Source organism: Portunus trituberculatus, chromosome 19 (assembly GCF_017591435.1).
Source record: "Portunus trituberculatus isolate SZX2019 chromosome 19, ASM1759143v1, whole genome shotgun sequence".
Taxonomy (NCBI): domain Eukaryota; kingdom Metazoa; phylum Arthropoda; class Malacostraca; order Decapoda; family Portunidae; genus Portunus; species Portunus trituberculatus.
In genome coordinates, this window is record NC_059273.1 from 5,204,403 (window position 1) to 5,218,423 (window position 14,021).

At 34.5% G+C, this 14,021-nt stretch overlaps 1 protein-coding gene across 1 annotated transcript in view; it reads right to left on the minus strand.

The window, feature by feature from the left end:
• Nucleotides 1-14,021, minus strand: part of LOC123506322 (titin-like) — a 170,244-nt gene that overhangs the window by 40,328 nt on the left and 115,895 nt on the right. Inside the window, 6 exon segments of the mRNA XM_045258289.1 lie at nucleotides 5,543-5,587; nucleotides 9,012-9,092; nucleotides 9,844-10,485; nucleotides 11,169-11,864; nucleotides 12,444-12,530; nucleotides 13,215-13,292. Of these exon segments, the coding sequence (XP_045114224.1) occupies nucleotides 5,543-5,587; nucleotides 9,012-9,092; nucleotides 9,844-10,485; nucleotides 11,169-11,864; nucleotides 12,444-12,530; nucleotides 13,215-13,292 (1,629 nt within the window).

Genomic DNA, 14,021 nt, shown 5'->3' on the forward strand with positions numbered 1-14,021 from the left:
CTTTCAATTTTTTCATTCTCAATTGCTGATTGATCACGATGAGTGTTGGATTCCATCTCTGGAATATGAATGGTGGGAATATTAAGATTTATCTTGCATGCTAAATTAATCAACTTTACTATTGTCTACTCTAAAATCCTCTCATTCCACACCTGTGCTACTGATGCCTGATGGGCTGATGTGTGTTTGTCAGTTCATGTGACCACATGTTACTTGACGCCCCTGACAGAGAGAGCTCACGCACTAGTGTCTCTTTTCATTTAAAAATTAATCATACTTGTATTTTATTGTTTCTGAGGCCCAACAACAAGACTTATGGAGGGAGTCAACAATCATATATTCATCCCTTTTCTTCTAGTATGAATGCATTAGTAAACATATAGTGTGTACCTTTCTTAACATCATTTAGCATCACCCACTGTGTTGTGCAAGTTGAGTTGAATGAATTTTAAGTGATAAACCAGTCTTTTAAGGAATAAAGTGGTACTGTCTGAAGGCTCTTGGGACAGTTGCAACAGCATGGCCATGGCAATACTGATAGCTCTGTGCTTTACAATACACAGAGTTTATGGTTTACAATCCATGAACAATAACCAAATATTATGTAAGATATAAATATAGATTTCTAGATAATCAAGTGATATACAATTCATCTTTTCTGAACATATGTCAATAGCAATGGAATAAAGATAAGGTGTCTCAAAAGCAATAAAGTTTGATTGATAGAGTCTTGTTGATGGAAATTTTAAATTTAATTAGAAGCTTTAATTTCTCTTCCAGATATTTCAGCTATTAAACAGCCAATCATTAATTCTCACTTAAAAGAAAGATAATAAGTATGAATCAAATGTAAAGTAGAATATAAAAGACTGAATTCTCTCACAGATTAAACTAAGAAAATACATTGCCATAAGCATTTTTCAAGATTATTTCTATGAGTACTATACTTATCCTTAATGGCTCTATGTTTAAGAGATCAGATATTCAGGGATAAATGTAGACCATTCTGTGGGAATTTCAAGTGTGACAAATGATAAGTGGATATCCATGTTGCAAGAACAAATATGAAGGTGAGGACTGACACAGAGACCATTAGAAACAAGAATTGAGGAAAAGTTAAGATGGTTCTGAATCAACAGCCTCGACAAAGAAGCATTTTGCACATTTCCTAGATTCTTAGATTGTTGAATGAAAATAAGAATTCTACTTTCATCAAAATCAAGAGTAAGAATTGCATTTTAGTGTTAATGTAATATTAATTTATTGTAATACGATGTATTTGTCCAAGTCCATAAATGATGTAACCTCTTTGACATGCACAGATAATAAGAACTATATCATCTTCATTGAATCTAGTTGGAGTTTGTTACATAGCAGCTGTTGGCTTACTAGACTGAGGTGTCTTATGAATAAATGAATGTCTTACATTTCGGTGAATAACACAAACAGAAAGAGTCTATGTAAAAATAACAGCCACGGTCAAGAGGTGAAAAAGAAAGCAAAAAAATGTTGAAATGGCATTATTGTCTTGTATGAGCAAAGTGAAATGCAATGTTTTCAAATGATGATGGTTGGTTATCAAAATAGATTGGAAAATATTTGCATCCTTCACCGAATTCCAAAGCCATGTGTAAGGAAAAATTATTCATATACGTACTGGATTTCATATAATTCACTAAGAAACTTGAACTCTACTGATGTGATTTCCTCTTTTTTTTACCTCCTCCATGGTTTTGTATGAATTTCAAGACACACGTCATTGATAAAATAAAAACTCAAGGGATCTGTTGTTCTTTTCTTTAACATCAGTTTTAATTTATAAAAAAAACTGAATATAGATCCAAGAATTAGAAAAATGTGCATCATGCTATAACTATTAACTTGGCATCATTAGAATTGTATTGCAATTGCCTAAATTTTATTCCGACTGTTTCAGATCTTCATTCATACTCTATCTTTCAGTGACTATCAAACATCAACTACACAGTGGATAAGATAAAAGGTTCATGGTGTTTCAACTGTCCTTTGAAGTGACAGAAAAGGAAATTCAGACAATGAACAATGTTTCTCTAACTCTTGCTGTGTGTATGTAATGGATGCATAGCAATCCTTCCCTCTCTGTAATGATGTGCCTCTTTCCCATGTGGTGAATGCAGGGAAGCTTAACAGAAGTAGGATCATGTGAGGAAGGGATCAGGAGCAGAGTAATGACAGTATAGACAAGAGGATCAGTGCCCAGTGAGGAAAAGACCTGGAAGAGAGTCATCTATTACTTGCCTGTACCGATGATGGAGGTTAGCGAAGAGGATCCGCTGGTTTGGCCTCAGACACAGCTGGTAGATTTACTTTCTTGTGATGTTTGTGTCCTGGTTGTTGAATTACGCATTCTTTGTTATGGTATATTAGGTAACACTGGTGTTGGTCATCACCAAATTATTGAGAATTCATTTTGATTTAGGTTTCAACATCCTTATTTAGAAGAATTACAATTGCATGATTTACTTGAAGGAACTTCTTATTTACATTATGCCACCTTTATTTATATCTAGATTCAAAATGAATAATAAAAAGAAAAAAAAAAAACACTTTAGGGACAAAATTCAAACCAATAACAAAAAGCTTTCATGTTTTATCTTACAATTTTTCCTTATCAGTTCATTCCAGTATTTCCTTGAATAATAATTGTCTTTAGTTAACTTTACGAAAGCATGTTATGAAGTTCTTATGATAGAATCCAGGCAACACAAAACTACTTGGTTTTGACTTTATAACAAGTTATAAGATGAAGTATGTTATTGTCTGGCAGGACTTCAAGTCTTTTTAAGACCCAGCTGCTCATCAAAAATGCTGGTACAAGAATAACTACACTATATTCTATTTAATTTAATTTTCACATTCTTAACAATACTTTTGATCTGTAGCATTAACTTTCACTTTGCAGTGACCCTAACCATTATGGGATGAGCAACTTCCTCTGTAATTTAGCAAGTTCTTTTTCAAAGCCTGCAGATTAAAAAGCAACAAGAGAAATGTCTCAAAGATTTTAGAGAGAAGAAAATACCAACCCCACTCATGAATACAAATGTTTGTCTGTGTCTTCAAGAAGGTTGGTTCTTTATTTTATTCATAAAATTATTTTATTTATTTCATATATGCTGACCTTTGTCATATATAAATATTTTTATTTTATTATTCTTGCCATGGGAAAATATTTTTATATGCTGATTGTTGACATAAAATGGGAAATCAAAAGTAATAGATATAAAAAGATACTTTTCCTCCATTGGAAATGAAATGAGATTCTTTTTTGCTTTTTGTTGGCTTCAGCCATACTGCAGCAATAATCAGTATTAACTTTTGAATGAACTGATGGTGAAATTGTACAGAAAAGAAAATTTTATGTCCCACAAAAATAGATAAAATAAAGGAAACAAAAGTAAAACAAATAATAACAGTAATAATAATGATTAGTTAGAGCAGCAGAGAGCTGTAAATTTGTTTAAACATCACTTATGCTAATGCTGTTTAAGTTAGTTGCTTGTATTATTGAAAGAAAGAATGCTGCGTAGACAGCAAAATAAATATTATTAAAGTAATAAGATGTAATTAAATCAAATGAGCAGTGCTGTGCCTGAGGCCACCTTGTATAGGAGATGTATGGACCAGAGTGACAACTTCACATGGACAACACAAACATGATGTCACTGGGAACGTTACTACTGTATTGGGGTAGGTGGTTCACAGTACAGTGTGTATTAGCAGTGGTTTACAGATATATACATAATTTGTAAGGGCTTTGTAAGGTTAAGTTGCTGTAGCCAAAATATAAGTGTGAAAATATTTATCACAATTTCATAAAGAGTTGGCATTTGGGGCAATGTAAGTGTGTGAGTCTGGCAAATTGGATATGAAATACAATATACAATGTAAGTTGCAATGTGTAACCCAAGAATCATCCTGCCCATGCTAAGCTCCACAAATATCTGTGTGAGGAAGTGCAGCTGTCTCACTGATTTAAGATTGTCAGATACATTTAATCAGGTAACACTTCCTCCACAGATAACTGTACTAGCAGGGACGAAGGCTACTTCCAAGGTTATTGTTATGAGAGTGTGGTAAGTGGTGCATTAGGAGTGCTCAGCTCATCCAGGGAGGCTTTCTGTCACAGTGGTGAACCTCAGCTTGCCACTGGGAACACCTTGACACTTTAGTGAAGAGTAAGAGCTGATGAGCAATGCACACGGCAACACCATGGCAGTCAGTGTAAGAAGCTGCAAAAAAGTAATGGGAAATATAACAAAAATCTTGACATATGTTTCTTAAATGTTTTCTGTATTTTCTGGTGCTTTTCACTTATTATCAAGCCTTTTTCTTGCTTGTTTCAGAATGTTTTCACTTTCCATGTTATCACAATTTTCTTATGTGGCATTCTTATGTACACATATACAAATAACTCTTTCATTCAAAATATATGACCGCAATTTGTACACAATGCAGAAGCCAAACCAGCTGAAATCCAAAATGGGTTACGAAGGTGACAGGAGAGCAGTGCAAGAAAAGTGTGCGCGCAGTTGTATACAGTTGTATGAATATGACCATGTGTGACTGAATGAGTATGTATGTATGTATATGTGTGTGTGTGTGTGTGTGTGTGTGTGTGTGTGTGTGTGTGTGTGTGTGTGTGTGTGTGTGTGTGTGTGTGTGTGTGTGTGTGTAGAATTGTACATGCATGCATATGAATGATGAGTATTGCTTAAATTTTCCTTTCATATGGACAACCAAAGATAGTTACTCTAGATATAGACTTGATATAATTGCTTGCTCAAAAAACTTTACTCTTTACTGAAAGCAATCACAAGTGATGACTAAAAGTAATGTCAAAAATTCTTCAAAATTAAAGAAAATGTTCTGATAGCAAGTTTGTGCATAAGTGAATGCATATATACATATATATTTTATCTATTCTCAATTAAAATTAGGGTTAAAATTAGTTTCATTAATGTTATAGTTTAAAACCATGAGAATGTCAGCAGATGGTTACAAAAATTACTTTGAATAGCTGCCTGGTTAAGGAGTGGCTCAAAGTTTCAAACAAATACCATCACAAAAAATATTTTGCATGATTTATGTAAAAATCATTTGCCAACAGTAATAGCTTGTTAATAAAGCATTATGTGTATGGCCGAGAAATTTTGATTACATGTTCAGTTGTCAGAATAGTTATGCTGTCTGGAAATTGAGAATGTTAAGGTGACAAATGATGCAGAGCCTCTAGGAGAAAGGCTGGTGTTTGGAAAGCGTCATGGCAGTTAAGGTGTACTGTTGACCACAGCACAACAGTTACATGTTATGATGCATTCTTTAGATGTGTTTACCAGCAGTGCCAACAGTTATAAAGTTATGGTGCATTCTGTGTCACCACAGGATGAAGCTGCAGGGAAGAGTGTATCTGGTGTGGTTAATATACCAATTAATACATAGCGAAAGTTCACCATGTTTCAAGGTTATGTATATCAACGTTAACCAAATTCTCGATGCCAACCTTCAGTAGTTTCAATCGCCTTCCTGATTTTCCTCGTTTTCTTGGCTGAAATAAAAGTTGAAGATTATGGTTTCCTAAAATAGAAAATTAGGGATTAAAATGCACTTTCCTGTGTGCTACACATTTTTTCATTACATCAGACATTATGTATTTACAAAATACATAATATATTAAACTAAACATAGTAACCTAAGTACTGTTACACAATACATGGATGCAAACTGTACAGTAGCTACATCTACTGCTTGGACTTTAAATCTAGAATCCATTTATGGCAACAAAATAACACTCACCACAACATCTTGACCTGCAAATCAAAAATCCTGAAATGAATAATGTTATTTTGTTTGGGAAACTTACCTTTTTCTGATGTGCATAATTGAAGTAAATTTTAAGTTTTTAGTTCTTTTATTGGAATCATAATCTATAATAAAATATCTATAAAAAAATTGTGTTCCTTGTAAAATAAATCACATACAAAAAATACACAACAATCTGGTAATTGGAAAAGGAAACCATCATGACACTACCGAGACAAAACATTAATGAAATATGAAACACAACCAGCAACACACGGGTGAAGCTCAAACACATGCAACACCAGGAGTCCATGCGGCAAGGCTCAGCACTACGGGAAGCCTTAAGTTATGTCAGATACAGTTGGTCCTCTTTCATTCTATTTGTAATTGTAAACAAGTATTCTGTAATCTCTCCAGAAAATTGCAACAGACCAGTATGACATATACTATGCCATTCACTTCTTAATGGAAAGCCCGAGACAAGAGACAAATTATTAAGTTTTCTTTCTTTAATGCTGATCTATTTATGCATAATTTAGGTTCAAAATACATATTACTGCCAAGATATTTTATGTAACATTCAAAATTGCAATTCCTCAAGCTATTCTTTAAGCAATGATGAAATAATATACTAAGTGGAAACTGACAATGCTAAATTTTTGTTGGATTTATAATAAACACAAAAAGGAAAACTAAGAAATATGGTTGCTCCTAGATGCTTTCATGGTATAATGTGTTGATAGTTTACTGGAAACATCAACAACTTCAAAAACAAAATGAGGCTCCAAACTGTTTCGTGACAAGAGCTACACACATTCACAAACAGCTAACTAAGTGGTATTCCTGAGATAGAAACCAACATACTGCACAACAACTGTCTTGAAAGATTTTTTACATTACATTCAAAATACAAACATCAGTGAAGGCATCTGTTCACTGCAAAATCTTCTCTTCTATATCAATGTTTAAATATTTCTTACAGATGCATCAATCATTTTGCAAATATACAGATGTAGTAATATACTGGTCATGAATTACCTTGCAAACACAGAGTTAAAGTGCAAGGACAACAGTGTCACATTCTTATTTGTGTTTACAATTTTCAGTATAGTATTGAAGAGGAGGAGGAGGAGGAGGAGGAGGAGGAGGAGGAGGAGGAGGAGGAGGAGGAGGAGGAGGAGGAGGAGGAGGAGGAGGAGGAGGAGGAGGAGGAGGAGGAGGAAGAAGAGGAGGAGGAGGAGGAGGAGGAGGAGGAGAGAGAGAGAGAGAGAGAAAAAAAAATGCAGCACTTGTATGTATAGCCATGGACAAAAATAATTATCATCCTCATTTCTATTGTGTTTACCATTTTCTCTCAATCTTAATTCTTCTGATCTGCTTGGCATCTGTCAAGTCTCAAGGCTTCTGTGCATACTGTCAGCAAATTAGACAAAATCATACGAAAAGCACCAAACACAACAGAAATGAGTATAAACTCCACCAGCTGGGAATCTACCAGATAAGGAGGAACCAGTTTGTTCATGTCCTGCATAAACATGTTAAAAACTATTCTTTTACACTGACCAGTGATTGCAATTCATGGCAGAAACAATGAATGACATACAGGGAGCTTGTTGAGTCAGCTATTTTAGGCTAACAATTTCACTAAATCTTGTTTTGCCATTTGATACTGACAACAAACACCAATAGGTATATTTGCTCATGAAAAGCAAAATAAAGATATATATATATATATATATATATATATATATATATATATATATATATATATATATATATATATATATATATATATATATAGATACAAGTCACAATGAGCAAACATTCCATAATGTTAGATAGCAATACTGATCAGTTTTGCTATCTAACACTATGGAATGTTTGCTCATTGTGACTTGTGTCTATCTATCTATCTATCTATCTATCTATCTATCTATCTATCTATCTATATATATATATATATATATATATATATATATATATATATATATATATATATATATATATATATATATATATATATATATATATATATACACAAGTCACAATGAGCAAACATTCCATAGTGTTAGATAGCAATACTGAATGTCAGAATCAAACTTGGTGAAATAGTTATTATGAAGACAGCAGCATCAATGAGCTCATAGCAAAATATAACATAATGAAAATTTTAATTTGAGCAATATATCAAGTCTGGTCTGGATACAGTATCATTTAAAGGTTGCATGATTTAACTTTTGATACATAAATACGATCACATCTCCTTTTTCAAACACTTTCTATGATACAAACTTGATACATTTCCTACTAGTGGTGCATTCTAAGATGAACAGGTAACAACACAGTACAGCAGGCCAGCTACTGAGATGAGGTGGGTGAGGAGCTACGTAATGGCAGCAGGTGTGACACACAACACACACACACACACACACAGGGATGGGCTGAGCGGTCAGGGATGGGTGGGTTAGGTCGGCTCAGAGCAACACCCGGAGGTTACTGTTCAGGACATAACATGGAATTACTAAATGCATAAACACAACGAGATCAAGTTCAGGTATATTTCTCCTTGCCATTTGCACAGTCTGTGATAATTCTTAGTTGAAGACAATTCCTGTTGGTAATTTCATGATTCATACTGGAAAATATTGTTTTAATGGAAATAGCAGGGAAATTATTCGTTAGCGCAACATTATACTTTTGTCTACAAATACAAATTTCAAATCATGCCAAGTTACTTAAGAAAATGCAACTATAAATATATTTAGTACATTAGTGAGAAAAATCATTGTACCTATCTACAAATGTGTTTCCTAAAGACATGCACACAAAACAGATAAGCTCACTTCATCAGTTCTACTTTTGTCTACAAAGCAATACACATCTCCCCAAAAATAATATAATAATAAATAAATTAATACACAATCAATGAATTAATCCTACTTTCATCCAAATGCTGCACATCAGTGTGTGCACAGGGTTCAAATAAACCCCACTGTAGCCTGGCTGGTATTTGAATTAAACACAGATGTAGAAGCTGTACAAAGGTGTTAAACAATACCTGTGCAAAATATATCAACCTTAGGCTGGTAAAAAAATACACCATACAATGCACTCATGTTTCAAATACCTGATGCTGAAAATGAAAATGATCAAGCACAACCACAACTCACCTTTAACTTCAACCTGAGTCTCGGTGGCCGACTCGAGGGACTCTACAGATGAGATGGTTGCCTTGTCTACCTTGGGGAGCTCTGAAAAAATATAAATGTGTTAATACCCAAACATCACATTACATGTGAAACCCCACTGAATGGTACCAAGTCATACCATTACAAACTCTCTCTTCTGGGATGAGATATTCTATTAGTTACTGTGAGCAAATGTTATTACACTCATTTTAAATAAATATTTTGTTTATTAAAAAATATAATGGTTACTTGTAAATTAAGTCATTGTTGCAAATAATAAGTTTGATAGCAATTGATAAACATAAATACATAAAAAAGAAGTACCATTAATTATCAAATTACATAAGAACAAAATTACATTGTTATTAGTAATCTAATTATCAAAGTAGCATTATATGAATATCAATCAACTACACAAAAAAATACAGTTTTGGTTTAGATAGAAATTGAAGAAGAAAAGATTAATAGAATTAGGTTATTATACCATGAGGAAAAAAAAAAGCTTATTAGATGCAAAGCTCTGTGTATCAGGTGAGAAATGTTACAAATACTGCAGTCTCTCAGGTCTTGAATTGCAGCAAGAAGGTATTTTAGGAACAGCAGAAATGCAGCAGGTAGTTTAGGTAATAATGTGTCAGTTACTTACTTGACTTCTAAAATATGTTAGTTTTAAGATAAAGAATTAGTAACAACACATAAATGCTTGGACATGTACACAGCATCTCATTCTAAACATTGCTTCACAACGGGAGACTATGGTTGCATTCTATATGTGCTGGGTATGGAAGAATACAGAAAATTCCCAGCGCATCACCTTGAATGATGTTACTGACACAGTCCTCAATCAGAACTTGGCAGACCAAGGCAGTGTGTCCCTCCTGCCCCACCATGTTGACAAGAGGCATCTGGGCATCAGGAAGCTTCAAGCTGGGCAGTTCCCCAGCCTCTATCATAGACATGATCTCTTGTGTTTGGACACCTTCCTTAAGCATCACACTAACTTTGGCCATTTCCTTGGATACTGGCTCCTGTAAATCTGTTACAAGCTCCTTAGGGAACTTTTCTGTAAGGATTTCCTCAATATTTACTTTGGCTTTCTCCATCATGCGCATGAAAGATTTAGTTCCCAGAGCCTGGCCAGTCTTCTGCATGGCTTGCTGCACCTGCTCCAGGACAACCTGGTTAATGATTGCTCGGAAACCAAAATCTTCAACCACTGTCATGAGCTCTGCCTGAGCCTCCTCTCTCATGAGCTGAGGGAATTCGCCAGTTTCCATGAGGGTGAGCACATCCTGAGCCATCACACCGTGCTTCACCATCATGCCAATCTTGGCCATCTCTTCCTTCATTTTGGGTTCCAGCTTGGACTTCTGAACCACCTCTTCAATGCTGACACTTTCCTCCTGAGCCATGCGAACATAAGCCTTCACACCAGGGACCATCTCAGATGTGAATGCTTGGTAGGGAAGGGAGCATGTGATAGTACAAATGTGCCAAAATAATAAAAAAAAAAAAAAAAGCATGAATGGAATAACTGCCATGTGCATTATTTTGATGGAAAAACTAAAAAAAATTGTTACCTGAATATGTTATGTTTTCAAATTAAAATCTGAATTCTCCAATAAATATAATAATTGATGAATATACTTTTAATCTGAACACTAATCTTTCTCTCAACCACTTGCTGTATGATGATGAAGGATCTAACTTGTTCACACTAATAAACAATTTTCCTTATTGTTTTCTATAAATATCTGTATCATGATTCTTGAAATTGCAAAATTATACATAATATTTTTGTTTCTATTAGTTTTCAGATACATTTTCAGCTGTGTTGCCAATAAAAGTTATGATAATTTGTCACTTAAAGTAAATTCTGAGGAAACAGAATGTTGAGATTCATTGATAAACCAACTGATGACAAAATCAAAGAACAAAAGCATTTTGTGATCTATATTAATTTTGTGACTGAAATTTGTCAGGAGGACCAGAAGTCAAGAGGTTGACAGAAAGTGATTTCATGACACATTCCATTTCAACAGCTACCAAATTTGAAGCAAAACAGAAGAAAAGGGTATGAAGAAACAAACAGAAGGAAAAAAGTTTGGATAATCAAAGTAAAAATTAAAAGCAACTTACTCTTCACATCCACTGTTTCAGCTTTAGCCTTCTTAAGCATTTCCTTAACCTCAGTCATACGAGCAACCTCAGCCTTTGTCTTTGGCCGTCGAACCTCCTTCACACACTCCTCCACCAACACCTCACAAATGGATCCAATATGTCCCTTGTCAACCACCATGGATGTGAATGGCACTTGGGCCTGGGGTGTCTTCAGGTTTGGTAAGAGACCAGACTCCACAAGGGTGAGTACCTCATCACACTTCACTCCTTCTTGCAAGAGGTAGCCAACAGCAGCCATCTCTTTGACGGGTTCAGAGGATGGCCCAAACTCCCTGGCAGTGTCCATAATTGCCTGTTCCATGGACTCCTTGCCTCGCTGAATGGTGCGAATCACAGACTTCAGGCCAATCTTATCATCACAGCGGTCTGCAGCCTCCTGGACCAACACCTTGTGGACAGTGGCATGGCCAAGGCGATCTGCCACCTCCAAGAGCTTGGCCTGGTTCTGTGGCTGCTTCAGGGACACAAATTCATTCTCCTTGATCATCGTCATCAGTTCATTAACTTGCACTCCTTTCTTGAGGTGAAAACTTAATTTTGCAATGTCTTTAGCAAAAGATGCTTTCTCAACAGGCTTTAGCTCAACAGTTTCCAGGTCTATCTGGTTGTCAGTAGCCAAGTGGATCAAGGATTTAAAGCCAGGCACACACAATTCTGCAACCATACAGTAGATGCATCAGAAAAAAACCCTCATGATTAAACATTATATCCATCACAAAGAAAGTGTAACAAACTGGAAATATGAATAGTAAGTTTGTTAGCATCCATGTTTATCATGTGATTTTGATCATTAATTGATATTTCATAGTATAAGAAAAATAAAGGAAATAAAAACAACATTGGAAAATAAAATAAAACAATACTGAAAATAATTTAAATGATGATGACAGCACGCTGAAAATAAAGGATTATCAAAATACATAATGCAGAGCTCAAAATAAAAATAACTGTTAATAAGAGATTTTAGCATTGTGAAAAGCAATTACAGTATATAAGATCTGCTTATTAAAACTGTTAAGGTTATCTTCCCTTTCACATATATCTTAAGGATACATCATGTCCATTTTGTAGGAAAATCTTTGTTTTGGTCAGTGCTGGTTTATCCAGTCACTGTCTTGCATCATGTCTCTAATAAATGACTCAGTTTTGTGAAACTGTTTTGAATGATGACCCAGTCTTGTTTGTGGCTCAACGGAACACTGAGATTTCTGTGGGTGAGGTGGGATGTGTTACCTGTGTGCACCTGTGTGACCTCAGCCTTGTGTGTGACTCTGGTCTCCTCCTCGCTGGCCTGAGCCTGAGTGGATATGGGCTGGGGGGCTGTGGATGGTGTCACAGTCATGGAGTGAGTATTAGGTAAGACTGTTTCTTCACACTATCAGAGGATCCAATTAACTAAAAGCTATTCTAACTGTTTACTGTAATTCAATGTTTTAAAATGCTGTTGAATATTGATATAATAAAATGAGGTTCAAGATAAATTGTGGAATACTGCAAGATAATTATGAGATGTTTTTCATACCAGCAAATGTCAACTAAACATATCAACTTGAAAACTTTTTCTTTAATTGCAAGAGCATATATATATATATATATATATATATATATATATATATATATATATATATATATATATATATATATATATATATATATATATATATATATATATATATAGTCACCTGGAGTGAAGTGATTATCCTTACAGCAGCTGACTAAATAGAAAAATTACTAGAGAAGATCATCATAAATATTCTGCAGCATGTGGAGATGGCATTCATACTATGGGTCACAGCTGAGGCCTGACGGATTTTACAGAAATTTACACTGCAGTAGGAAACAAATTAGTTCTATACCCTCATGATGCATTTGACATTTGCCAGTATTTATTATATTTATTATCAATCTCTGTTTTAAGTATAAATGTATTCGCTGATTAATATTTGCTATGTAACTCGTCACAGTAACTGTACCGAATGCCTGGTAAGCACTCAGGAAACCAACCTATCTGTAGGATGTCTGTCTGGTCTTCTGGGACAAGTATTTGTTCAGAAGTTTCCTTGAGTAATGTGAGGGGAAGTTCTGAAAGCAGTGAGGGAATATAAGTGCTTGTTGATTATGAGTGATTATGAGGCTGAGGCTGTCAATGAAGCACTGTTGTGTGAGTGAATTAATGAACACTGTGTGAGCAACTTGAATTAGTCATTTAAATAAATAAACTTTCATTTATTGAAAATAAAAAATAAACCAAAGAATAAAAGAATAAAAAAATTAAACAAAACGAGGTAAATCAGACATACAAATAAAATTCTAAGAATTAAGATTTGAATAATTCTGTATGAAAATGTAATAAGTTGTAATTAGATGGAATGAGCTTAATGTTGTGAATATATTGTTGAAACTGTAAAGCACACTCATGTTAAGCCATGTGGCTCACAACTACATCATACACATGTCATCATGCACAACTCAATGTTTTTGTATTGTTGTACTTTTGTTTATAAACAATATTATGTACACATCAACAAGAACTACAATTTTGTACAGTATAAAAATGTACCTTTCAAAAAATCTGCTAAGGGCAAACTGAAAAATAATCTTACTGAAAACAGTTACTCAGTAACTGTTAGAAGTCATGTATGACTTCTAAGTCATTCTTGGAAATTTTACAAAGGGAATGGTCATCAGACTTTGCAGTTTATACAATATAGCTACATGGCTGAGTGTTAATTTTGTTAAACCTTTTTCTCCAGTCCAATGAGATTCCTTTATTCTCCCTGACTGATCAATTCAGGCCTGATGCAGTGAAGT